Source organism: Homarus americanus, unplaced genomic scaffold (genome assembly GCF_018991925.1).
Source record: "Homarus americanus isolate GMGI-L3 unplaced genomic scaffold, GMGI_Hamer_2.0 scaffold31037, whole genome shotgun sequence".
NCBI lineage: Eukaryota > Metazoa > Arthropoda > Malacostraca > Decapoda > Nephropidae > Homarus > Homarus americanus.
Genome location: NW_024722227.1, coordinates 8,716,184 through 8,742,347, shown reverse-complemented (window position 1 = coordinate 8,742,347; position 26,164 = coordinate 8,716,184). Strand labels below are relative to the sequence as shown.

Genomic DNA, 26,164 nt, shown 5'->3' with positions numbered 1-26,164 from the left:
AGATAGTGTACATTCCACCTAACACTACCTCTGTCATCCAACCCATGGATCAAGGTGCTATTGCTGCCTTTAAAGCGTATTATTTACGTACGACCTTCGCTCAGGCTGTTGGTGCTACTGAAGGTGAGAAAACGCTCAGAGAGTTTTGGAAGGAGTACAACATTTTTTCATGTATAAAGAACATTAGTGCAGCATGGGATCAAGTTACAAAACATTGCATGAATGGAATATGGAAGAAAATCCTGAAAAGATATGTGAACAGTTTTAGAGGATTTAATGAAAATGAATTTATTTCGGATATTAGTTACAAGATAGTGGAGTTAGGTAAACAGCTTCAGTTAGAAATTGATAATGAAGATGTTGAACAGTTGGTTGAAAGTGTAGCAGAAGAGCTCAGTAACGAAGATCTCATCGAACTGGAAGCACACAAAGATGCAGAGGAAGAAGCCAGTCTAAATGTAGAAGAAGGGCCTGCACCCCCCAAAAAGTTTTCAGTGAAGCAAATGGCAGAGGCATTTGCTACAATTAATAAAGGAATGCACATGTTTGATAGCATGGATCAAAATTATGAGCGTTATGCCAAAGTTGACAGAGAAATTTATAATGAAAAGAAAAAGCAAACTGTGCAGTCTAAATTGGACATCTATTTTAAGAAGTCCCCCAGTGCTGTCTCCTCACACCCCACCAGTGCTGCCTCTTCACTCCCTCAAGATGATCCAATACCTTCAACCAGCAAGTTTCCACAGCACATAAACCTGTCTGAAGAAAGCGACATTGATGACCCACCCAGCCCTGTCTCCTCCTCTGCTTCTTCCAGTTAATGTAGTCTCCATGTATAATTAGAAAATTATGGGGCCCCGTGTGCATTCAGCTGACTACATTAAAGGTAAGTACTCAGTCACACTGTATCCATTCCTCATTATTTATTACTTTCACTGTACTGTATCCATTCCTCATTATTTATTACTTTTACTGTACTGTATTTCATTGTAGATTATTTTTTTAATTTTTTATTATTTTTTATCTATGTCGGACTTACGACCATTCCGACTTACGACCTGGATTTGGGTCCCTAACCCCGTCATAAGTCGGGGAGCACCTGTATACTACTCTACTGTAGTTTACTGTATTCATCTAAATAAAACACAAACTTACATGTAATATTTTATTTCATTTCTTTAATGTTCAAGGGCAACACAGCATGACTTAATATTAAGAGAATTTGCCTTTATGTACAATACATACATCTTATATAAAGTTTGTCTCTCCTAAGCAGGGCCTCCTCTCTGAAAATATAAACACAAATATTGTAAGGATTTTAATACAATGGCAAGAAATTAAGAAGCAATACATATTTATTACTATTCATTACAGTATTCACTAAGAAAATTCATAATCTATAAAGTATGAGATATTTTTTTTTGTAAATATCGTATACACCAATCCATACTACTGTATATAAAGTACAGTATACTGCTTCCCACAAAAGAGTAATGGTGACTTCTGTCCTCCCCCTACCACTTCTTGTACACCACTGAAGTGACTCCTTCATACTAACTTACTTACCACCCTCTCTCCCACCCATGTACTTCCTCAGGATAATGCAGCTGTACAGTGAACCCTCACTTTACGCGGTTAATTCAACCCACGGCAGCCCACGTAAAGTGAGAAACGCGTAAAGTGAACAACATAACATATGGGATTAATTGAAATAGAGACCGGGCTGACCCCCAAACTCCATTTTTTCAGACACAATACCTATGTTGTAGTAAAAATAACTTCTTAATTTTATGATGGTATGCACACACAATTAATAATTAAGAGAAATATCAATAATATTAGGTTTTTTAACACTTACATTAGTAGAAAAGATGGCTGGGCACACGGGGATGGAGGGTTGGTTCCGAGGCAAAGGGCAGATTACTGGCCCTCACCTGTATCACTTGTATCAATTGTATCACTATCCACCACAGAGGCTTGCAGGGCCTCTTTGTCAAACCCTCAAAGTCCATAAAGTCCATATCCTCACTATCATTATCACTATCACTGACTTGGGCCGGCTGTGGTGGGTGGCGGGTGAAGAACTCGGTAATGTTTTGATGACTGGGCGACCTTGTGCGCACCCTGCTCGCGCCGCTCTCCGAGTAAAAGGGTACACACACCGCGGAAAGTGAGCATTCCGGTTTCGGCAGGGTACCGCGTAAACGTGGAAACGCGTAAAGTGGGACCGCGTAAAGCGAGGGTTGACTGTATATATATATATATACACACAGTCATGCGCCGGTTAACGTCCAACCGAACAACGTCCGATTGCATATACGTCCGTGCCCCCCCCCCCTGCCGCCGCCGCCAAAAAAAACACTTCCGGGACGCCTGCTGGACCACCACTCCACGACCCCCTGACGGAGACACGATGATCCTCCCCATACTGGCCAGATATTGTGTGTTAAAGGAATATGCTTCCTTCCTTAGGCTTTTTTTAAGCATTTGCCTCCAGGAGTAATGTTAACCTACATCTATTAAGGTTAAATCTTTCACCTACAAATTGACAATAACACATTTGCTGTAATCAGACATATCTAGTTGCCTCAACAATTGCAACCCCAGTTGCAATTGGGGTTGCAATTTCAAATTCTGTGGCATTACTAAAAATAGTAAAGTTTCTGGTGCATTCTAAGATTAAGAGAGAAAACGGAGGACTCAGGCGTCCTGATGTGAGAGAAAACGGACTTGTATGACGGGGGACCAAATAAAAAAAGCATAGCTACATGTTTTGTGGACTACAGTATTAAGCGTACCCATTTCACATTGGCATGGCTAGGTTTATGATATTTACCATAACATTATACAGTGACCCCTCGTTTAACGAACACCTCGGTTAACGTAATTTCGATTAACGAACTGCCTTCCATAAGGATCTTCAATTCGGTTAACGAAGTTCTTACGAACCGACCTCAACATGTTTTCGCTTGCACTGACCGGGCAACCAGCTTTAGTATCAGTCCGCCAATACATTAATCGGTTCGAGGGCTTAAATTCCTTACTATTTTAGTAAATATCAAGAAGTTTATACTATTCAATAATTTTAAAAGTTTAATATTCAATTTTTTAGTCATTTTAACAATTATTGAACATAACTGAAGGTAAAGTGACTAGTTTAATGCGCGGCATCCAGCCTCTTAACACAGCAAACAGGAGTTAGTCTCTCTCTGTTTTCACTGGAGGTAACATCTTGCTCGAGACTCTCTTCAACTAAACGCTTTTTTTCTGTGTTTCCAAGCAAATTATTGGTCATTTTGAAATATATTTTACATATTGACAATATATAATGCAGTGCAGTGTTGATTTAAAAAAAATAATCTTGAATTACACCAAGAGAGCTAAAATTTTATGGGTGAAATGGCGCCATGGGGTGACTTCTCTTCCACCCCAATGCCTTCTCTTTTTCCTTCTCCACCCCCATTCTAAATCCCATCATCATCATCATCATCATCCAGGAGCCTTCTACATACACACCTCAAAGTAAGTGAACTTTTCTACCATTTTTGTTGAATTTAGGAAATTTTCGGTGAGCTGGAACCAATTACCCAAAAACCCATTGAAACAATGGTTTCGGTTAACGAACTTTTCGGTTAACAAACGACCTTCTGGAATGGATTGAGTTCGTTAACGGAGGGGTCACTGTACATATATTTAGTGGGTCTAAATGGTCGTAAAATGGGAAACTTGGGGTTGGGTCTTGGGTGCCTGAACCAATAAGAATAAATCCCATAGGTTCTGTACTTTCGTTATCGGCGGGGTCCCAATTAAGCGCGATAATCAAGGGATGACTTTACTGTACTGTATATACTTGTGACTGGCCAGTTGCTTCTGGTGTTATGGTACAGGGGTACCAAGTGACAGCACTAGCATCCCGCTTCATCTATCAAGGAATAAACAATTAATATTTAAATTGAAAAAAAAAAAAATCAAATAATGGGACCTAGCGAACCGAAATGGACCTAGAGCGGGCACAGTCACGTATGCATCGCATATTCTTTTAGATTGTGCGGCCAGGCGTACGTTATCTAGTGAGTTTAGTCAATATTGTACAGTAACAATAGACCTAAGTGCAAACCTGTATTGTACATGTACTAAATGATTACGGTACTAAAATTGTTATGTCTATTGCAAATATAGCTTTTTTATATAGGTATTCAAATAAATTACTATCTTTCAAGAATCCCTCCAATGTAAGTTATATTCACCCAGGTCGTTTGGGTGGCAAATTATGAGAAGAGCTCCCTCCCTCCCTCCTCACCCCCATCTGCTCAGCCAGGGCTTTAGGCTTACAGTTTTTATCTTATATAATATCTCAGAATAAAGATTATAATTTGTACAGTGGTCCCTCAGTTAACGAAATTTCGGTTAACGAATTACCTTCCATAAGAATATTCAATTCGGTTAATGAAAAAAATTCGGTTAACGAATTCCTTACGAATTCCTCTCAACATGTTTTCGCTTGCTCACCAGCTGGAATATTAGTCCGCCAATACAGTATAGCTTCTCCCCGACTTACGACGGGATTAGGGGCCAAAATCCAGGTCGTAAGTCGGAAATGCTTAAATAAAACATAGAAAATCTAAAATGGGTGCCTCTTTTTCTTCTCAGCACCACAAAACACTTATTTTTATGCTTGCCAGCCATTTTAAAGTGAATTACAAATGAAAATTTTGTCTGTGTACTGACTTTGGGACTCTAAAATACGTAATTTTACCAAATTTTGGTACGACTGAGGCAGGTCGTAAATATGGGTGGTCGGAAGTCGGGGAGGATCTGCAATCGGTTCTAGGGCTTAAATTTGTTCCCATTTGAGTAAATATCAAGAAGGTTGTACTATTCAATAATTTTCCAAGTTTTATATTAATTTTTTTTAGTCATTTTAACACTTATTTAACATAATTGGAGTACAGGAAACTAGTTTTTGGTGCGCCCAACAGCCACTTGACTCACCCACAAAGGCATCAGTTTGTATCTCTAGTCAGTGGAGGTAACATCTTGCTTGTGGCTCTCTTGAACATAAACTATTTTTACATTTTTACAGTACAATTATTGGTCATTCTGAAATTTATTTTACATATTGACAATATATAGTGCAGTGCAGTGTTGATTTAAAGAAAATAATCTTGAATTACACCAAGTGAACTTAAAATTTAAAGGGTGAAATGACAGCATCAAGCATGGGGTGGTTTCTCTTCCACCCCCACTTCCTTCTCTTCTCCCTTCTCCTCCACCCTCACTTGTAATTCCCATCATCATCATCATCATCAACCAGGAGCCTTCAACATACACACCTCAAAGTAAGTGTACTTTACTGCACTTATTTTTACTTTGTATGTAATTTTCGGTGAGCTGGAACCAATTACCCAAAATCCCATTGAAACAATGGTTTCGGTTAACGAACGACCTTCTGGAACGAATTGTGTTCGTTAACCGAGGGACCACTGTACGGTACAGTACCATAAAGATAAAAATAAGAACAAATAAGTACAGGAGTATATTGTATGTGGAAGACGAATGTTTATCAGGGAGCAGCTGGCAGAGGGGAGGGGGGGGGGGTAGCACGGGTGGGTGCTCTCTCCCCCAAGATTCCTTTAACACTTCTTTATGCAATTTCACCATAATTCTCATATAATTTATGATCATTTGGTACCAGGTTGATAAAATAATATCCTAAAACAATAAATTTTCCTGAAAAAAGAATCCCACACTGAACACCATGAGTCATTTCACACTAATTTGTTTACAAAGAGTAAACACCTGATTGGCTTACCACAAAGTCTGTCTTCAGCACTAAGTAAATTAGTACAGAACAGTTGTGTATTTATCATCACTTAATAAATACTATTGTAGTGTATTTATCACCACTTAATAAATAATATTGTAGTGTAAAGTATTATGCATCTGCATATACCCTGGTTTATTCATTAATCATTTGTCTAAGTGTATAAGTAGCCAAATTGAGCCATCATATAACACTCAAAGGTAGTAAATGTTTTTAGTAAGGTATCTTCATATCAAATACTATACAGTGTGTTGTAGTGACCCCTGTTGTAAGCTAGTCTGCAGAAAGCTCTCACACGAACACATCTTCAGTAAATAACCTTCTGATACAACTTATCCTTTTATTTTCAAGTCATATTACAAATTACATGCAGTATTGTATTTTTTCTCTATTGCTGAAAATGTTATATTAATCATGATGAACCATAAACTATAAGAGGCCAATCATATGAGAATATAATACTGAATCAATAAATAAATAAACCTGACAAATGTGGCAACACCCGGTCAGCCCCAGCCTGCTAACATACTCAAGTGTCTTAGTTCTCAGTAGGCCTATAGCAAATCTGATTAGACCACTGTACAGTATTCATTAAGTGCTGTTCATTTAAGATTTTTTATTGATCTTCTCCATTTCTTAATTTGTTTTTGTTTTTCAGTATTTCTGGTGACCAGAGCATCTCAGAATCCGAAAAAAGTGAATTCTGATATATTGAAGTCCGACTTATCGAGGTTTTACTGTATACTATACACAAATGTTTTGCATCTGATTTAACCCTTATGTATCCCTGCAGTGAGGCTGGAAAGCACCAGGCCACTCCAAGTCAATCACATTTCCTGCAGTTGGCTCAGTGTTTACACCTGTTTATCAAGCTTGCTAACTGTGTTCTGTATTTTTAGCAGTACAGGTACAGTATGTCTTTGCTACTTCAGCTAATTCCTTGAATAGCTACACATAGGGTATGTTACAAAATATAATATCCTATCATTAACATCATTTCATTATGCTAAACATAATTCTTTGAGTTTGTTGTTGATACAGTATGTCGTGTAGTTGGGTATGTAGAAATGACCCTGTGGGTGGGTGCTGCCTAGGTAAATGAGCTACTGTGCTATCTGCTATAACGGAATATCTACAAAGGGTCTGAAACAGCGGTATTTAAATAAGCCATACTGTACTGTATATGACACCAGTTACCTACTTTTAAGTGATCTGACATGCTAAGGCAGGAATTCACTAGATCATAATAAGAAGAGTTGCAGCTTACATTTATATAATCAATCTCTTCTTCCGAAATTGCTTCTCTGCGAAATTTGAGTGGTACCTGCCACTCCTCTAGCACTGGTGGTGACTGTGCAGAAGTACTGGTTGCTGTTGTGACAGGTCCAGCAGAAACTACAGGTTGAGGGATACCACGAACTGGAAAAAATATAACACTGTAAATGATTCTATACATGTATATGGAAGTAAATCACTGTAGGTGCCGTGTGATCAATGTACTGTATATGCTGATAACCATATAGGAAAAAAAGAAAACATGAAATTCCCAAACATTTTCATGTAATTCACAACTTCAGGGGTGAGTACAGGCAAAGCAGTAGTTACCGACAAGGCTAATATATACAGTAAAAGAGAGTGAGATCAAGTCCCAGGGGGAGAGCAGATGTCCACCATATTCAAGCTATCAAGTAGTGACCCAACCCTTTCACCTGGTTACAAATCTTCTGAATCACAAAATTACCCAATTTGTACATGCCATTACTGCACTGAAATTCATGTTGACAGATTTTGTATGTTTAATGAGACTAGATTCTATTATGTTCATACTGACAATTGAATTTTTTCACTGTCCTACATAATTTCCATTACAATTACAGACTGGGAAAGCATTGCAACTCAGAATTAAACAGCACAAGTACAATATTAGAACAGTACCTGAAAGCAGTGCACTGTTCGTTCATGTTAGGAACAATAATCGTCCCATGGATTGGGAAAACAGCTTAGAAGTGTATAAATCATCATGTGTCACAGAAAGACTTCTGAGTGAAGCAAGTTTGATTAGAGAATTGAATTCTATAAACCTTAGTGATGGTCAGTACAAAACTGATAATATGTAACACAAATATATTTGTCAGTGGCCCAAGGTTAAAAATGCTTTGAAAGCATTCGAGTTAGATGTAGGATAGATGATTAGTGGGTCCCATATTTTTGACCCGACTTAACATGACAAGTTACGTCGCCCTTTCATTCAAGCTCCTTTGGGTGTGTGGTTTTGTTGGTGTGTGGATTAGTGGATGTCATGTTTATGACCTAACCTCATGTTTAGAAAGGTCACCCCGTGTACTTAAGCCTCTCTCTGTCCGTGTAATTCAGTTACCTCTGAAGATGTCTTGCATAAAGACAAAAGCTAAGGTGCTCCATTGTTTCCCTTTTTCCTGTGTGATTTTATCAAGATTTATCTTATCCACATTTTCATTGTGGATCTACAAAAAAACTATATATATATATATATATATATATATATATATATATATATATATATATATATATATATATATATATATATATATATATATATATATATATATATATATATATATATATATATATATATATATATATATATATATATATATATATATATATATATATATATATATATATATATATACAGTCATGTTCGGTTAACGTCCAACCGAACAACGTCCAATCAAATATACGTCCCCCCCCCCAAAAAAAAACCCACTTCCGTGACACCTGCTGGACCACAAATCCACAACCCCCTGACGGAGACACGATGATCCTCCCCATACTGGCCAGATATTATGTGTTAAAGGAATATGCTTCCTTACTTAGGCTTTTTTTAAGCATTTGCCTCAAGGTGTAATGTTAACCTACATCTATTGAGGAAAAAATCTTTCACATACAAATTGACAATAACACATTTGCTGTAATCAGACATATCTAGTTGCCTCAACAATTGCAACCCCAGTTGCAACTGGGGTTGCAATTTCAAATTCTTTGTCATTACTAAGAAATAACGAAGTCTCTGGTGCACTCCAAGATTAAGAGAAAACGGAGGGCTCAGGCGTCCTGAAGCGAGAGAAAACGGACTCCTATGATGGGGGACACAATCACTCACACAAGCACTCATACTGACAGACTTGACACTCACTTACATGACAAGTTTTACCAACCATTAGTTGTGTACGTTATGTAGTGAATTTAGTCAATATTGTACAGTACAAGTACACTGCAATACAGTGGTCCCTCGGTTAACAATGGACCTAAGTGCAAACCTGTACTGTACATGTACTACATGATTACGGTACTAAAATTGTTATGTCTATTGCAAATATAGCTTGTTTATACAGGTATTCAAATAAATCACTATCTTACAAGAATCCCAGCAATGTAAGTTATATTCACCCAGGTCGTTTGGGTGGCAGATTATGAGAAGAGCTTAGTCACTCTTAAGCAATGATAAATAAACACGCAGGCCTTCAGCGCCAACTGTCAAATCATATCACCTTACCTCCCGCTCCCCTCCTCCCCCCCCCCGCTCCCTCGAGTGGGGGGTTTTAGGCCTTAAATTTTTCATATAATATCTCAGACTAAAGGAGAATATAATTTGCATTGCTGAAATCCTTGCAAGACAAAGATTAATTTGAATATAAACGTCATATATTTTGCTCAAGAGATACAAATTGTAGTACATCAGTGTACAATACTGTAGTACTTTTTATAATATAAGGTTTTCAACTGTATTTTTGGGTAGATTTACATAAATTTCTTCATTTATTTTCATCCATTTACATGCACACACCATACTAAAAGAAATGCAAAAGAAATAAATGACCTTAGTGCAAAGCTGGAGTGTACGTGTACTAATTTGATTACGGTACTAAAATTGTTATGTCTAGTGCAAATTATAGGATGCTTATATTCAAATTAATCAGTATCTTACAAGAATCCCAGCAATGTAAATTATATTCACCCAGGTCATTTCACTGGCTTTTTATAAGAGAGAAGCTTAGTCACTTAAGAACTGATAAATATACATGCGTTAGACCTGGGCCTGTGCCAACTGTCAAACCCCTTCCCCCCTCACGCCCCCTCGCTCGCTCGCTCCCTCCCTCTCCCCCATCTGCCCAGCTTTGCTGGAATCCTTGTAAAACAGTGAATAATTTTAATATAAACGTCATGTATTTTGCACAAGAGATAAAAATTAATCACCTGTATCACATTACAGTAGTGATTTAAGAGTAAAAGTGCATATGTATGTATATAGTATTCCACGGACACGTAAGTATAAATACAAAGTTTATTTGACGACCGGACAACGTCCATTTCGGTTAACGTCACGTTTCCAAGAACGTATCTAGGACGTTAACCGACGCATGACTGTATATATACAGTATAAATATATACAGTATAAATATATATATATATATATATATATATATATATATATATATATATATATATATATATATATATATATATATATATATATATATATATATATATATATATATATATATATATATATATATATATATATATACACATGTAAATAACAAGGAAAAAAAACAAGTTCCCAAGCGCTGTAATTCACATCTTCATACAGACTAAGGATAAGTACAAAACTGTAATATATATATATATATATATATATATATATATATATATATATATATATATATATATATATATATATATATATATATATATATATATATATATATATATATATATATATATATATATATATATATATATATATATATATATATATATATATATATATATATATATATATATATATATATATATATATATATACAGAGGAGGGTGAGATCAAGTCCACAGTGGTCAGGTATAGGTAATGACCCTATTAATCTTCACAAAGGCACCGCAGCGGTAGGTAGTCAGGTCAGAGGGTAAGCTGACCCCACCTTCTCACCTGGTTACAAATCTTCTTAATTACGAAATTATCCAATTTGTACATACCATTACTCAAATTCATGTTGACGGATTTGGTATGTTTAATGAGACTAGATTCATTAAACATACCGAATACGTACGTACACGTACACTAAAAACTTTGCTGCCTCTTGCTTATCAGCACTGGCAGCCTCACCATGCCTAACTACACTAAATTTGTCACTTTTTTCTTAAATTTTTCGAACCAGCCTTTGCTGGCCCTAAAATCTTCAAAGTCTGTGCCTGAAGAACCAGATTGATCTGTCTTTAAATGTTCATAAATCTCCCTGGCTCTTTCACAAATAAATTCAGTAGAAACTGAATCACCTTTCATCTGTTTTTCCCTAATCCAGATGAGAAGTAACCTCTCAGTTTCTGCTATTAGGTATCTACCTTTGAACACTCTGGTAGATTTGTCTCTCACTTTCACTTCTTTGAATTTGTTATGTGCAAGAATTGTCGACACAGTTGATGTCGACATGCCTTATTCTTTGCTTAGCACACATGTTCTACTGCCTTCTTCATGTTTCTTAATTATTTTCTGTTTCATCTGAATTGAAATCGCCTTTCTAGATTTCTTGGGACCCATTCTGGACTCAAACACAATCTCAACACAATATTTTTAAGTTTAATTGCTGTAAATAAAGAATATTTTCTTTAAATTAACACTGCACTGCACTTTATATCATCAATATGTAAAATAAATTTCAAAATGACCAATAATTTGACTGAAAACACAAAAAAAAGGTGTTTATGTTGAAGAGAGTCTGAAGCAAGATGTTAGCTCCACTGAAAAGACACAGAGACTGACGCCTGTTTGGTGTGTTGACACGCTGTTTGGCGTGCATAAAACTAGTTTCCTGTACTTCAATTATGTTCAATAATTGTTAAAATGACTAGAAAATTTAATATAAGACTTTTAAAATGATTGAATAGTACAACCTTCTTGATATTTACTAAAATGGTAAGGAATTTAAGCCCTAGAACAGATTACTGTATTGGCGGAATAATACGACAGCTGGTGTGCAAGCGAAAACATGTTGGGGGCCGCTAGTAAGGAATTCGTTAATCGAGGGAATGCTCGTTAACCGAAGTTAAGATTCTTATGGAAGGTAATTCGTTAACTGAAATCTCGTTAACCGAGGCGCTCGGTAACCGAGGGATCACTGTACATATACATAAATTCAAAACTCCTTGTGTGATGCCTGGTTAGGTGCTTGTATGCATTACTGTACTATAGTCACATTCGTTGAGATTTTATAATTGAAAAACTCAAAACTCCTCTACATGACAAATAAATAAATACCATAAGGTAACCTTGGTTAGCCGGTGGGCTGGCGCCAGCTGTCATAATACATCAACTCCCCCTCCGCACTTCTGGCAAGATTGAAGGTTGTTTAGGCTAAAAAAAATTATCTTATAAAATTTCACAGACTAAAGTTAGCAGAATATAAATTGCATTGCTGGAATCCTTGCAAGACAGCAAATAATATGAATATAGACATCATCTATTTTGCACAAGAGATAAAATTTTTAGTCCCTTAAGTACATTTAAATAGTGTACAGTGGTCCCATGGTTAACGAACGGTTCGATTAATGAAATAGCTCACATAAGAATTTTCAGTTCGATTAACGAACAAAACTTTGATTAACGAAATCCTTACGACAAACACGTTTTGTTGTGCGCATCAGCTGATCGGCTAGTTCACCAATACAGTAATTGGTTCTAAGTTTACGTTCCTTTCCAGTGAAGTAAATATCAAGAAAGTTGGTCTCTTGAATATTTCTGCATTTTTTATATTAAAATTATGGGTCATTCTGAAATTTAGTTAACATATTGATAACATAGACAGTACAGGGAACAGTTTTTGTGCGCCCATCAGCTGATTGAATCACCCAACAACGCTTCTCAGTTTAACTTTGTTTACGGTGGCGTGAACATCGATTTTGTTGGTCTCTTGAATATTTTTGCATTTTTACATTAAAATTATTGGTCATTCGGAAATTTAGTTAGCATATTGATAATATACAGTGCAGAAATTATTATGAAACACGAAGAAGGCATTAGAACCAATGAAGTCTGTAAAGAATATGGCATGTCATCATTGACTGCCTCTACAATCAGCTGTTTGATACGTAAACAAAGCTGCCGGTAAAACGACATACACACCTCAAAGTAAGTTAAAATACAGCATTCTATTGTTTTTTTATTTATTATTATTATACAGTATACTGTACAGTACAGTACTGTATTTAGATTATATTTAATGTTTTGTTAATTCCATTACTGGCATACAGTACTTTGTATGTACTTCTTCTGTTAGTAGGAACCAAAATACCCAATATCCCATTAAAATAAGAGATTAGGTTAACAAAATTTTCTGTTAACAAACGACTCTGTGGAACGAATCGTGTTTGTTAACCGAGGGACCACTGTATGTGTTTTTCAACTTATTTTTCGGTAGATATAGTAACTTTCTTCGTGCACACACCAGCCTACATACATAGTTGTGAAAAAGGTAAAAAGGAGTCCGTGAACACTCAAACGATGTTGTACCGAGTAACCGGGACGTTAAACGAATGTTTAGTCTCTGAAAGTAAGTTTAGCAACGTAGTACCGAAACAACGTTATGCGGGCCGATGTTAAGCAAGGACTTACTGTACCTGCTGCCGACGTCATTCACTCTTGAACCATACCTGCTTTAGGAGTAAAAGCTTACGCAATTCCAGAACATCTAAACCAAATCGAATTCATGGTTAATCGACCAGGATTATTTTACGAACAACGTTCATAAATCTGTGGTGCGAACCATAAAGTTATGCCAATTGTAGTAGAAAGTGTCTCAGTCTTTGCATTTTTAAATTGAATCTCTTCCTCATCCGATCTCTCACACGATGACTAAAAGCAGGTGTAGGACTTGCCAATTCTTCTCTTGATATTATTCTCCACGATACATATTACGTAGTAGCACACTTCCGCTACGTTCTCTCTACAAGAGCCGTTTTCGTCATTTTCACAGGAATTGCTCATTGATTTCCTCTCTATACGGGTCTCTCTATAAACCCCAAATGATTAAAAATTAATTTCCTAACAATATTCACTGGAGTAAATATTACCTTCTTTCCTGAACACTTCTTAGGGTTAAATGGAATACCACACTGATACTCCGACTAACCCGATGCATTCGACCCTTAAAACGTTCTCTCTTCAATCAGCTCTATAATCTCCCTTGTAGCCATTCTCAGAATTGTTATTATTGTCTGAGAGGCCTTAGTAGTGAAACTAACTGTTACATTTTCGCTATTCCTGCCCACCTCAATTGAATGACAGCATGCCTACCCCCCAGCTGACCACAGTTATATAGAAATTCCTGTAATCACTACTAAAATGACAGACAGTTGTGCAGGATTTAAGCTCCTGTTAGGGAGAACTAGCCGGCATCTCCTTTTAATAATGGCAACAAGAGGACACCTAGGATTCCAAGACAGTGCATCGCCCCTTATAGACCAACTTATTTTCTTTCCCAAAGAGTTGACTACACTACCATCTACAAAGGTCTAGGGTAACGAAACATGAGGACTAGTAATACCATTACATGATCTGGTTAGTGGAGAGCATTTCATTATATTAATCAGTTTAAATCCTAAAAGTCATTTTAAAATACGGATCTCTTTTTAAAATATATGTTTTTCTAACTGCTCTACATGCATAGTGCTGCACACTTGTGTACTGAACATGAGGATTTGACTTAAAGTGACAAGTTCTCAATAATAAACAACATGCTTCTTATTTAAATGCTGCAATTTTTAAATTATCCTGCCTGTTAGTATGGAACATCTTTAATGGGAAGGTACAGTATAGAACTGGAAACAGACAATAAAAACCAGATATGTCAATCTAGTTCTTGTATTAATACTACACACATGTAGTTCTGGGTTCTAATAATACAAAAGAATGGTACTTGCACTATTGATGTTATTACAAGCAAACTAGTAGTACAGTACTGTATTAACCTTAAAAATATATCCTTGGGCTATTTTAAAATCACAACTTGAATTATTAAATTTTCACCAGGTAACATTTGCCAGGTGATACACACCTGCTAATTGTTTGTTTACATGTACTGTATTTAGAAATTTAAATTATAAAATAAATGTACTTACCAAGTTCGGTAAGCCCTCCTTTGCGGAACTTGATCATTGGGATGTGAGGCTTCACGGCCTATGGGTCATAAAAGTGATATCAATAGACGTAGCAACCTAAAATACAGTTTATCATATCACTGTGTGATGTCTCTTACTTCTCATTACAGTATGTTGTTTTTTGTTCATCTTACTGTCTTTTTAAGTTACTTCTGATATTTTATTATGATTCTGTAAAACTCTCCTTGGTTCATGGTTCTTTTTTATTTACCTCACCATGAAAAATGAAGGAATAGCCCTAAATTCCCATTACATGATTGAACCTGGAACTAGGTGGTTGAAGCCTAAGGACAACTATATCTATAGACACTTACTGTATACTGTATATACAGTCATGCGCCGGTTAACGTCCAAACGAACAACGTCCGATCGCATATACGTCCGTGTCCCCCCGCCCCCCCCCCAAAAAAAAACACTTCCGTGACGCCTGCTGGACCACCACTCCACAACCCCCTGACGGAGACAAGATGATCCTCCCCATACTGGCCAGATATTATGTGTTAAAGGAATGTCTTTCCTTCCTTAGGCTTTAGTAAGCATTTGCCTCCAGGTGCAATGTTAACCTACAGCTATTGAGGATAAAATCTTTCACCTACAAATTGACAATAACACATTTGCTGTAATCAGACATATCTAGTTGCCTCAACAATTGCAACCCCAGTTGCAACTGGGGTTACAATTTCAAATTCCTGTCATTACTAAGAAATAACGAAGTCTATGGTGCACTCCAAGATTGAGAGAAAACGAGGACTGAGAAAACGGACTCCTATGATGGGGGACACAATCACTCACACAAGCACTCATACTGACAGACTTGACATCACTTACGCAGCAAGTTTTTACCAACCATTGGTGTATGCGTTATGTGGTAATTTAGTCAATATTATGCAGTACAAAGTACACTGCAATACAGTCCCTCGGTTAATAATGGACTAAGTGCAAACCTGCTTACTGTACTACATGATTCTGGGGTACTAAAATTGTTATGTCTATTGCAAATATAGCTTGTTTTATACAGATATTCAAATAAATCACTATCTTAAAAGAATCCCAGCAATGTAAGTTATATTCACCCAGGTCGTTTGGGTGGCAAATTATGAGAAGAGCTTAGTCACTCTAAGTAATGATAAATAAACAAGCAGGCCTTCAGCGCCAACTGTCAAATCTTATCACCATACCTCCCCCCCACGCTCCCTCGCGTGGGGGATTTTAGGCCTTAAATTTTTCATATAATATCTCAGACTAAAGGAGAATATAATTTGCATTGCTGAAATCCTTGCAAGACAAAGATTAATTTGAATATAAACGTCATATATTTTGCTCAAGAGATAAAAATTGTAGTACATTAGTGTACAATACTGTAGTACATTTTATAATATAAAGTTTTTCAACTGTATTTTTGGGTAGATTTACATAAATTTCTTGATTTATTTTCATCCATTTACATGCACATACCATACTAAAAGAAATGTAAAAGAAATAAAAGACCTTAGTGCAAAGCTGAAGTGCACATGTACTAATTTGATTACGGTACTAAAATCGCTATGTCTAGTGCGAATTATAGGTTGTTTATATTTAAAATAATCACCATCTTAAGAAGAATCCCAGCAATGTAAATTATATTCACCCAGGTCATTTCACTGGCGTTTTATAAGAGAACCTTAGTCACTTAAGAACTGATAAATAACCACACGTTAGACCTTGGGCCTGTGCCAACTGTCCAACGTACTACCTCACCTCCCGCTCCCCTCCCCCCCACGCCCCCTTGCTCCCTCCCTCCCTCTCCCTCATCTGCCCAGGATTGCTGGAATCCTTGTAAGACTGAATAATTTTAATATAAACGTCATGTATTTTGCACAAGAGATAAAAATTAATCACCTGTATCACATTACAGTAGTGATTTAAGAGTAAGAGTGTATATGTACGTATATAGTATTCCACTATTCCACATACAAGTAAGTATAAAGACAAAGTTTATGTGATGATTGGACAACGTCCATTTCGGTTAACGTCACGTTTCTAAGAACTTATCTAGGACGTTAACCGGCACATGATTGTTTGTGTGTGTGTGTGTGTGTGTGTGTGTGTGTGTGTGTGAGTGTGTGTGTGTGTGTGTGTGTGATTGTATGTATATATATATATATATATATATATATATATATATATATATATATATATATATATATATATATATATATATATATATATATATATATATATATATATATATATATATATATATATATATATATATATATATATAGAGTAAAAGTCCAAAAATCCGGATGCCAGAAATCCGGACCACCCGAGAATCCGGACTTTTCGAAAACTCAAACTTTTTTTTTTTTTAGCTGGCTTTTGTGTGTATGTGCGCATGCGTGAGCGCCACAGCTGCACAGCGACAACAAGTGACCACGCGGTCGCCACTTTAAAATGAGCAATCAAACTGTGACAACGTATGTAATTTTGAGTCCTACTCTTTCCATTTACAGAGTACTGTACAAGCCCATAATAATGGCTCCTAAAGTAGATAAACTTCGTTGTGTGAAGAGAAAGAAGAACACATTGAAATTGAGTGACAAACTTGAAATAATTAAGAAACTAGATCGTGGTGTGAGCAATACTGTTCTAATGGAAACATACGACATTGGAAAGTCTACAATTTATGATATATAAAAGGCAAAGAATAAAATTTAGAATTCACAGCTTTTTCATTAAAACCGCTCGTTTTGATAAATGAAGCATGCTATATTTGCAAATGAATAAACTATCAAAATGTACCTGTTCATTTCTTCTTTATTCTTCATTAAATTTGAATTTTAAAAGTACTGCCTGAGAATCCGGAAAATCCGAAAATCCGGACCGACCCAATCCCCAAGCAGTCCGGATTTTTGGACTTCTACTGTATATACAATGTAAAACCAATAAGCAGAAAGTCAGAAGCATTCCTAAAATTCACCTAAATTGCCCTTAAATCAATATCAATATATATATATATATATATATATATATATATATATATATATATATATATATATATATATATATATATATATATATATATATATATATATATATATATATATATATATACACACACAAGTAAATCACTGTAGGTGCGCGTGATCCAGGTATATGCTGATAACCACAAGGAAAGAAGAAAACACGAAGTTCCCAAGCGCTTTCGTGTAATTCACATCTTCAGGGGTGAGTACAGACTAGAGAGAGTAATACAAATTAAGGTGTATATATACAGAGGAGGGTGAGACCAGGTCCACAATAGTCAGGTATTAGGTAATGACCCTACTAATCTTTAAATAGCACACAATGGTTGGTGGTCAGGTCAGATGGTCAGGTGACCCGGCCTTCTCACCTGGTTACAAATCTTCTTAATTATTATTTTTTTGCTCTATGTCCCTCTATGTATACAGATCAGCATCAAGTTCCATGGTTGTCCTTTTTCATTATCTTTAGCAAGAATTTGGGTCAAATTAGTTATAATATAGGTTAGGAAATGTTAGGTTGGGTTCTCAAAGGTTCTATTGGTGTCTTTTGTGTGTGTGTGTGTGTGTCACACACAGGGTGGTGAAATGCGTCTAGTGTGGCAGCACTATGTTAGTTTTAAGGTGTAAGCACTACTTGCTTCCTCTCGCTTTCAGCTGCCGCCGTTGGCTAGCCCTCGTGGCGAACTGGGAAGCAACATGCATAAGTCTTTCCCTGCCAGTACACAGCCTCTTCACCATCAAGACTCCTGCTGTGCCTCCTAGTGGCAACACATGGTAACTGGGTGCCTCTTGGGCCCAGGCTAGACCAGCAGGGGATCTCGGAGTAGCAGTGGGGCCCAGAGGGACGGCACATAGGCCTACTGGCATGTGGACACGTTCTGGCGCCTACCAGCCATTGCCCCGCTGCCTTGCGGATTAACCCTGGTAGGTATAAGGCTACGGGAGTAAACCACTAAGGAAAAATCTGCGGAGCCCTGCATCAGTCATACATGCTCACAGAGCTCCAACAAGACCCCAATGGCAGTTTAGGCGGAAGAGGTGACTACCATGGAAACCCAACGACTACACCAGCGGATGAAGGCAATGCCTGATGGACAGGCTACTAAGGAAAAACCCAACAAACTGGGCTATCGGTAGTCCATTGCAACTCTCTCTCCCCAATCATGGCAACTACTTGCACCAACCGGAACAGGAAAAGGGAGAGCCAAGATGTGTGGTTGCAGCCTGCGCTCCTGCCTCATCACATAAATCAACTCCCGCGCAGCCATCATCCAGCTTCTCATCGTCATCAATACCCCTATACCCCCAAAAGTCCTATGGCGACGGACGAGTGGTGACGGGGACAGACAGAGATGACCGCCGGGAGTCTTTAGTCACAACTCTGCACATGGGCGGCACAAATAAGATGGTCGTTTATGCACTGGGATCTAGGCAGCAGTACAATCCATTCCTGTCTGTCCGACTGAGCAGCCCTTTCGAGGAGCCACTCTGCTCACCCCACATGGGGTAGAAAAGGTGCCCTAAACATAGCCTGCCTAAAAACCAAACATGAATGGGCAATCGCACCCAGTGAGGTCATCCTTCTGCGGTCGAAAACATAATCAAAATCACAGATCCAAACAAAAACAAACCAAGCAACCTTTTATGGTCGCTGCATGGAATGTCAGGACCCTTCTGGATACTGGCACAAATGAGCGTCCTGAAAGAAGAACAGCCATTAGTGAGTCCCGGCTCCCAGATGAGGGCCAACTCACAGAACAGGGGTCTGGCTATACCTTCTTCTGGAAGGGTTAGCCTGATACGGAAAGAAACAGCATTTATGGGGTTTGCTTTGCCATCCACCAACGCATCCTACACAGGCTAACTATAATGCCTATTGGGATCAACGAGCGCCTCATGACGCTTCGAGTCCCACTGAATCACTCACATCATGCCTTTTTCATCAGTGTATATACCCCAACACTGGGTGCAGAGGATGACATCAAGGAGGCCCTTTATGCCGACCTTGACAGATTGCTAACCACTATCCCCAGAGAAGATGAGGTTGTGCTCCTTGGTGAATTCATTGACAGAGTTGGCAGAGATACTGACATTTAGCAGGGAATCATTGGGAGGCAACTCCACAATGGCATGAACAGCAGTGTCCTGCACAATGGCACCCAGTATGAGTTCCCCATCCAAACAGGGGTTAAACAAGGGTGTGTACTGGCACCAACTCTCATCTCCATTTTCTTGGCTGCCTTCCTTACTCTTTTCACATGGGTCTTTTCAACAGAAGACAACTCCAGGCAAGAACAAAGGTGTCGGCAGCTTCTATTACTGAACTTCAGAATCCAGATGACCTCACCCTTGTTGCTCACACTGAATGTGACCTACAGGAGATCCTAAACACCTCCACAGACTCGTATGCACACTTCGGCCTTGAAGTGAATGTACGTAAGACTCAGATTCTCTTTCAGCCTGCCCCTGGTTCAGACACACAACCATCCATCCAGCATAATGGTACTACCCTCTCTATTGTTACCCGCTTTCAATACCTCTGTTCCCACCTGTCCACCACCGCAGACATCGATGAAGAGATTCAACACCGTATCAGATGTGCATCTCAAGCCTTTGGCAGACTCCGAAACCGTGTCGTCAGCTGTAGGGAGCTGATATTATCTACAAAGCTGCCCACCCTGCTATATGGCAGTGAGACATGGGTCACATACAGGAAGCACCTCAAGGCACTTGAAAAATTTCATCAACATAGTCTACGTTCCATCTTCCGAGTTTACTGGGAAGACAAGAGAACAAATGCCAGTTTTCTTGCTGACACCAACTGTAGGAGCATCGAGGCTGCCATTATCCATGAACGACAGTAGGCTGCCAAAGCAGCTACTTTACACTCACCTAACGAATAGTAAACGTAACGCTGGAGCGCAATTGAAAAGGTATAAGGAGTCTTAAGACAAACCTGAAAAAGTGCCAAATCGACCTCTTCACCTGGGAGTTGATTACTCCACATCGTAATGCCTGGAGGAGCACCGCACGAGAAGTTGTCAATACTTTCAATTTAGCCCGACTGCAAACCGAGGCAGACAAGCACCAACGCCAGAAAGACGATGCCACCGCCCCTCCCGCACTAGATGCAGCCCTCCACACGTGCAACGAATGTAGACAACGCTGTGGGTCATCATCGGCCTCTTTAGTCACCTCAAAATTCACCAACCTAGGTGACATCCTTAATAACTCATATCATTGTATCATAGCTGGATGATCGTCATACTTGATTATGAGTGACAGCAAAGTGGTGGTGGTGGTAGTGTGTGTGTGTGTGTGTGTGTTAGTGTGTGTGTGTGTGTGTGTGTTAGTGTGTGTGTGTGTGTGTGTTAGTGTGTGTGTTAGTGTGTGTGTGTGTGTGTGTGTGTGTGTATGTGTGTGTGTGTGTGTGTGTATGTGTGTGTGTGTGTGTGTGTGTGTTAGTGTGTGTGTGCTTTAGCCCCACATTTTCCCTCATCATCAAAGCCCTGTCCACTATGAAAGATATCATTGCCGTTGCTATTGTTAAAGGGGTCATATTTCCATAAATAACTTTTAGCGCCAAAAAATTATGGTCAGATACAGTACTTTCAATCACAATGAAAAATAAAATAAAATAATATTTAACAAAAGAATTCGCGTTCGGGCATAAAATGAATCTTTAGCTTTAAGAAGAGACTACCGTGTTGGTTCGGATGGTAAAATAGCTCAAGAGCTATTAAGTCGGGTCACCTGATAAATAATCTACAGCAGCATTATTTATTGTTTTTAACGACAATAAACCTTACTTAACCTAACCTTACCTAATGAGCCAGGTCCCTTACTTGACCTAAGTCTAGTTTACAGTAGGTGAGGTAAGGTCTATTGTTGATAAAAATGGTAATCAGGAGCAGATGGCTAACACCAGAACATGTTGATAGATTTCATTCATTTTTTCCACATGTTCTTTGGATGATATTAAGTAATAAAAATGATACAACAATTCAAAAAATGTGGAAAAATTCCTTATTTACCGTAAATATTCCTCTGAAAAATCTGCCATGTCAGTGCGTGTTGTTGTCCGCCCTTTGTTTCCATGCCGCTTCAATTAAGTTGCTTTCATTGGTACCAGATATCAAGGTAAATACTTTCTGGGTAATTATTTACAACTTCACAGCTGCTGATTTTTCATAGTAAATTAATTTAAAAATGCAACAATTTCACTGAGTTTTATAGTGGAGACTTGTCGTAGTAAAGGAAAATGTGTTAAAAGATGGTTATTTCTAAATTAAACCTAACCTAACCTTAGTTGACAAGAGAAACAAGCGGCAGAAGCGTTGTTAGAAGACCTCACCAACCTAACCTTACCTAACTTCCTTGATGTGAGGCCCCATCCTCTGGACCCCACAGCAATTAAACAGAAACAACTTACTATGATATGGTGTAATTTTATGTTTTTTATGGATAAGAGAGTAGACGCAATCTGTATCGCTCATAAACATACACTGGAGACGAGCGTTGATTGAAAATGACTGGTCGTGTACCGCTGCATCACGCCGAGAAACACAAAGTAGTACGCGCCTAGTCGCCTAATTATCTACCAAACAAAGCAATTTCCTCCAAAATTATTATCATATCAGAGGACACTGATGAAAATATATTAAGAATTTAACATCAAAACAAATAAAGCGATGGCAGTGAAGTCGTCTATATAAGCCACTTTCTGTTTAATATGGTGGGGGTTAAGGGGGGTCAGCTAGGAAGTTAGGTAAGGTTAGGTAAGTTTCTTGGTAAAATGCATATTACAGCAACCAAAGAATCTGATAAAAAAAATGTGTTACCTAACCTAATGTAATGTAAGAAAATGATCATAGAAAAAAATAGTTCTGTCGATTGAGTGTAGTGAGTTTATGGAATTCTGTGGTTGCTGTTTACTGCAATATTAACAGTTGCTTTGTATGGCTAGATCACAGGTTAGATCAGGTTCTGTTGAAAAAATGAAATAAATTGAACAATGCCTTCTGGTGTTGTCTTTTGCTCAATGATTACCATTAAAACAATGAACAATGCTGCTCTATAATCTATTGGCAGTGGATATTTTGCCGTGACTGGCTAAGTTTCTACTGATGCTACTTTACCGTGAGTGCGCTCTGATTGGTTAATTGTCCATTACCTGCAAACAACGCAAGAAATATATTTGACCGTGACTGGCAGCATTTGGCATTTATTTCACCGTGAGTCGATTGCTGTGCAGCTGTAAACATACCTAACCATGTTTCTGTTGTCCATGTAAACTTATCATTATAAAAGAGGCGACATTTACTAGAACCTGACCTAACCAACCAAAGAAACCTACCTAACCTAACTTCCTAGCCAGGAGGCGGACCCCACCCCCCATCATATTAAAGAGAAAGTACTTAACCAATCAGAGCACACTCACGGTAAAATAGTGTTAATAGAAACTTAGCCGGTCATGCAAAATATCCACCACTTAATCTATTTTACCAGAAGACCATGCTCAATAGCTCTTGAGCTATTTTACAGTCCAACTTCACTCAATAGTCACTTCCTTACCTTTAATACTTAACATAACAGCAAGTGGTAAACAAAAAGGAATATACTGTTAACAATAATTGGACCACTCAGAGTGCAGCTGACCCTCTGCCTACATTTATATGAGGCCTAACTGCAAAAGCCAGCTAAATCAGGTAAAGGTTTACAAAACGGGTCCGACTAATTACCCAAATGTAGCCGCAATTAAGTCAAATAATGGTCCTACATGAATAAATTGGACTGCCATTCACTTCTCGACTGGTATTTGGTGTCACAAAGTCACAAAAAATTGATAAACTTAATTTAATCTGAGTTAATAGATCGAGTGCATGTACCTAACCTAACCTAACCTAACCTCGACTAGTATTTGGTGTCACGAAGTCACAAAAAATTGGTAAACTTAATTTAATCTGAGTTAATAGACTGAGTGCCTGTACCTAACCTAACCTAACACATCTCAGATTAAATTAAGTTTACCAATTTTTTGTGACTTTGTGACACCAAATAATAATCGAGAAGTGATTGGCAGTCCAATTTATTCATGCAGGACCATTATTTGACTTCATTGCAGCTACATTTGGGTACATTTGGGTAATTAGTCGGACCGTTACAAGACCGTTATCACCAAAAGGAAATGTGCGATTTGGCTTAATTTTTTTGTACACACTATTAACATAATATTAAACATAGAAATGGAAACGACATTACATAGAACCTGACCCAACAAACCCATAGGTTGGGTATGTTAGGTCAGGTTCTATTAGGTTCTATGCATTATCGTGTTAATTTGTGTGTTAAACAAATTGCCTTAATATTGAAGTTGATATAAATCAGCAATGGCGAGGAGGAATTAGTGGAAGCGTTCACCATCATTTATAGGAAAACTCTCTTGAAGGAGGACTCAGCGAGGTAAACAACAAAAACGGCGCCGGGAGGAGAATTGTGAAGCAGGATAGAGTAAATAAAAAAAAAATACTTAAAATAATAATAAAGTTTTTTTTCATATACTTAAAATCACCAAAACAACAAGTACAGCAAAGATAAAGAAAATCAATAAACAACTTTTAGTGATAACGGTTTCGTAAACATTCACTCTAAATTGTATTAAGCTATCAAACTTTTGACTTCCGTTGTTTAATTATGGGTTAATCTTCACAAGTTGCCCATAATATAACAAATTAATGCGATTTTCTCAAAAGAGTAACTAAGAAAAGTCGTTAGAAATGACGAGATATACCTATACGGTAGAAGTGGATCCAAAAATATTGTGGGACATTATGGACAACTTGTAAAACAAATACTAAATTATGTATTACGTAGTATGTTATATAGCACATGTAAATTACCTTCCACGCTGCCCCGGCTAGGGAACTCATAAAACCATTAACCTGCATCATCGAGCTACCTCACTGCTGTGCTACAGTGCCTACAATAGTGAAGTGCCTGTACAAGGAATCTGTACTATAGGAGATGGCTCACTCCAATGGGCGAACCCAAGGAAAATATATAAAAGGAAGCATATCTTAAAGCTATCCTCGAAGTGCTACTATTACTACTATCCACAAGGTGGCAGATCAGTGGCGAGGAGGTTGCGTCGGCTGTGTGTTGAAGCTTGGGCTGGGTTACTCGGGTGTGTTGTGTAGTTTTTACTTTTTTACTTTTATCCTCTTCACCACTGATCGACTCGTTAGCCGCTTGGGCGATCGCTTACGGTAAGAATAAAAACAACGACAGAGACCTGAGGTTTCATTACATCCCAAAGGACAATAATAGGTAAGTAGATATGTTGGTAAGCATGGCAGAAGTTTAAACCATGTATATTTTCAAAAGCAAGCAAGGCTCACCGCCATAACGTACTGTTATGCCGAGGCGTAATTTAGTATTATGAATTTTGTGAACTAGGTGTTCTGATTATTTTCTGTTACAAGTTGCAGTTATTTTGGCAAGTTTGTGGAGATTTTCTTGTTTATATTGATGTATTACGTACGTAAGAGTTTTCTAGAATATATTGCATCAATTTGGGTATGATTTCCTTACGTATTACCTTTAATTTACCCTTTTACTTCTATCCTCTTCTCCAATGATCGACTCGTTAGCCGCTTGGGAGGTCGGTCATGTCTCCGTTCCGCACTGTTGGCAAGTACTGCACATAAACTGACTCCTGAATATATGGGAACCTGCTCCAGTGTTGGTCAAGTTTGGCACTGAATGACCTCACACTCGGTGCCGTCACATCGCTCTCTGGCAGATTGTTCCAAGAGTTCACAACTCTCACTCTGAAAAAGTTTGCCCTCTCAGTTTTCTGGACTTGTGACTTCTTCAACCTTGAGCTGTGACCTGTAGTGGATTCCTCCCCAACAAACGTTTGTCGCTGAGTAGCCGACCCCGCGAATTCCCCAGTGTATGCCTCGTGGCTTAGGTCAACCAGCGCCGCCTTACATGACAGAGGTCAACTATTAAGCCACGCCTACCTCCGCTATATAAGACCTGACCTCGTGGTGACCGCTCTCTTTCTACCTACACCAACCAGCAAGCAACACCTCCTCCACTCCTGCCTGGCGGCCCTCGCCCCCGCCAGCGACCATGGCGACCC

The 26,164-nt window shown here is 38.1% G+C and overlaps 1 protein-coding gene across 1 annotated transcript; it reads right to left on the bottom strand.

Moving 5' to 3' along the window:
- Positions 1–1,151: 1,151 nt before the first annotated feature.
- On the bottom strand, positions 1,152–25,137 carry LOC121862363 (28S ribosomal protein S36, mitochondrial-like). The gene is made up of 4 exons (XM_042360606.1): positions 24,918–25,137; positions 14,975–15,032; positions 7,092–7,243; positions 1,152–1,286 (listed from the first exon to the last, which is right to left on the bottom strand). The coding sequence occupies exons 1-4, from the start codon at positions 24,966–24,968 to the stop codon at positions 1,269–1,271; spliced, it is 279 nt and encodes a 92-aa protein (XP_042216540.1). The 5' UTR covers positions 24,969–25,137; the 3' UTR covers positions 1,152–1,268.
- Between the last annotated feature and the right edge of the window lie 1,027 nt (positions 25,138–26,164).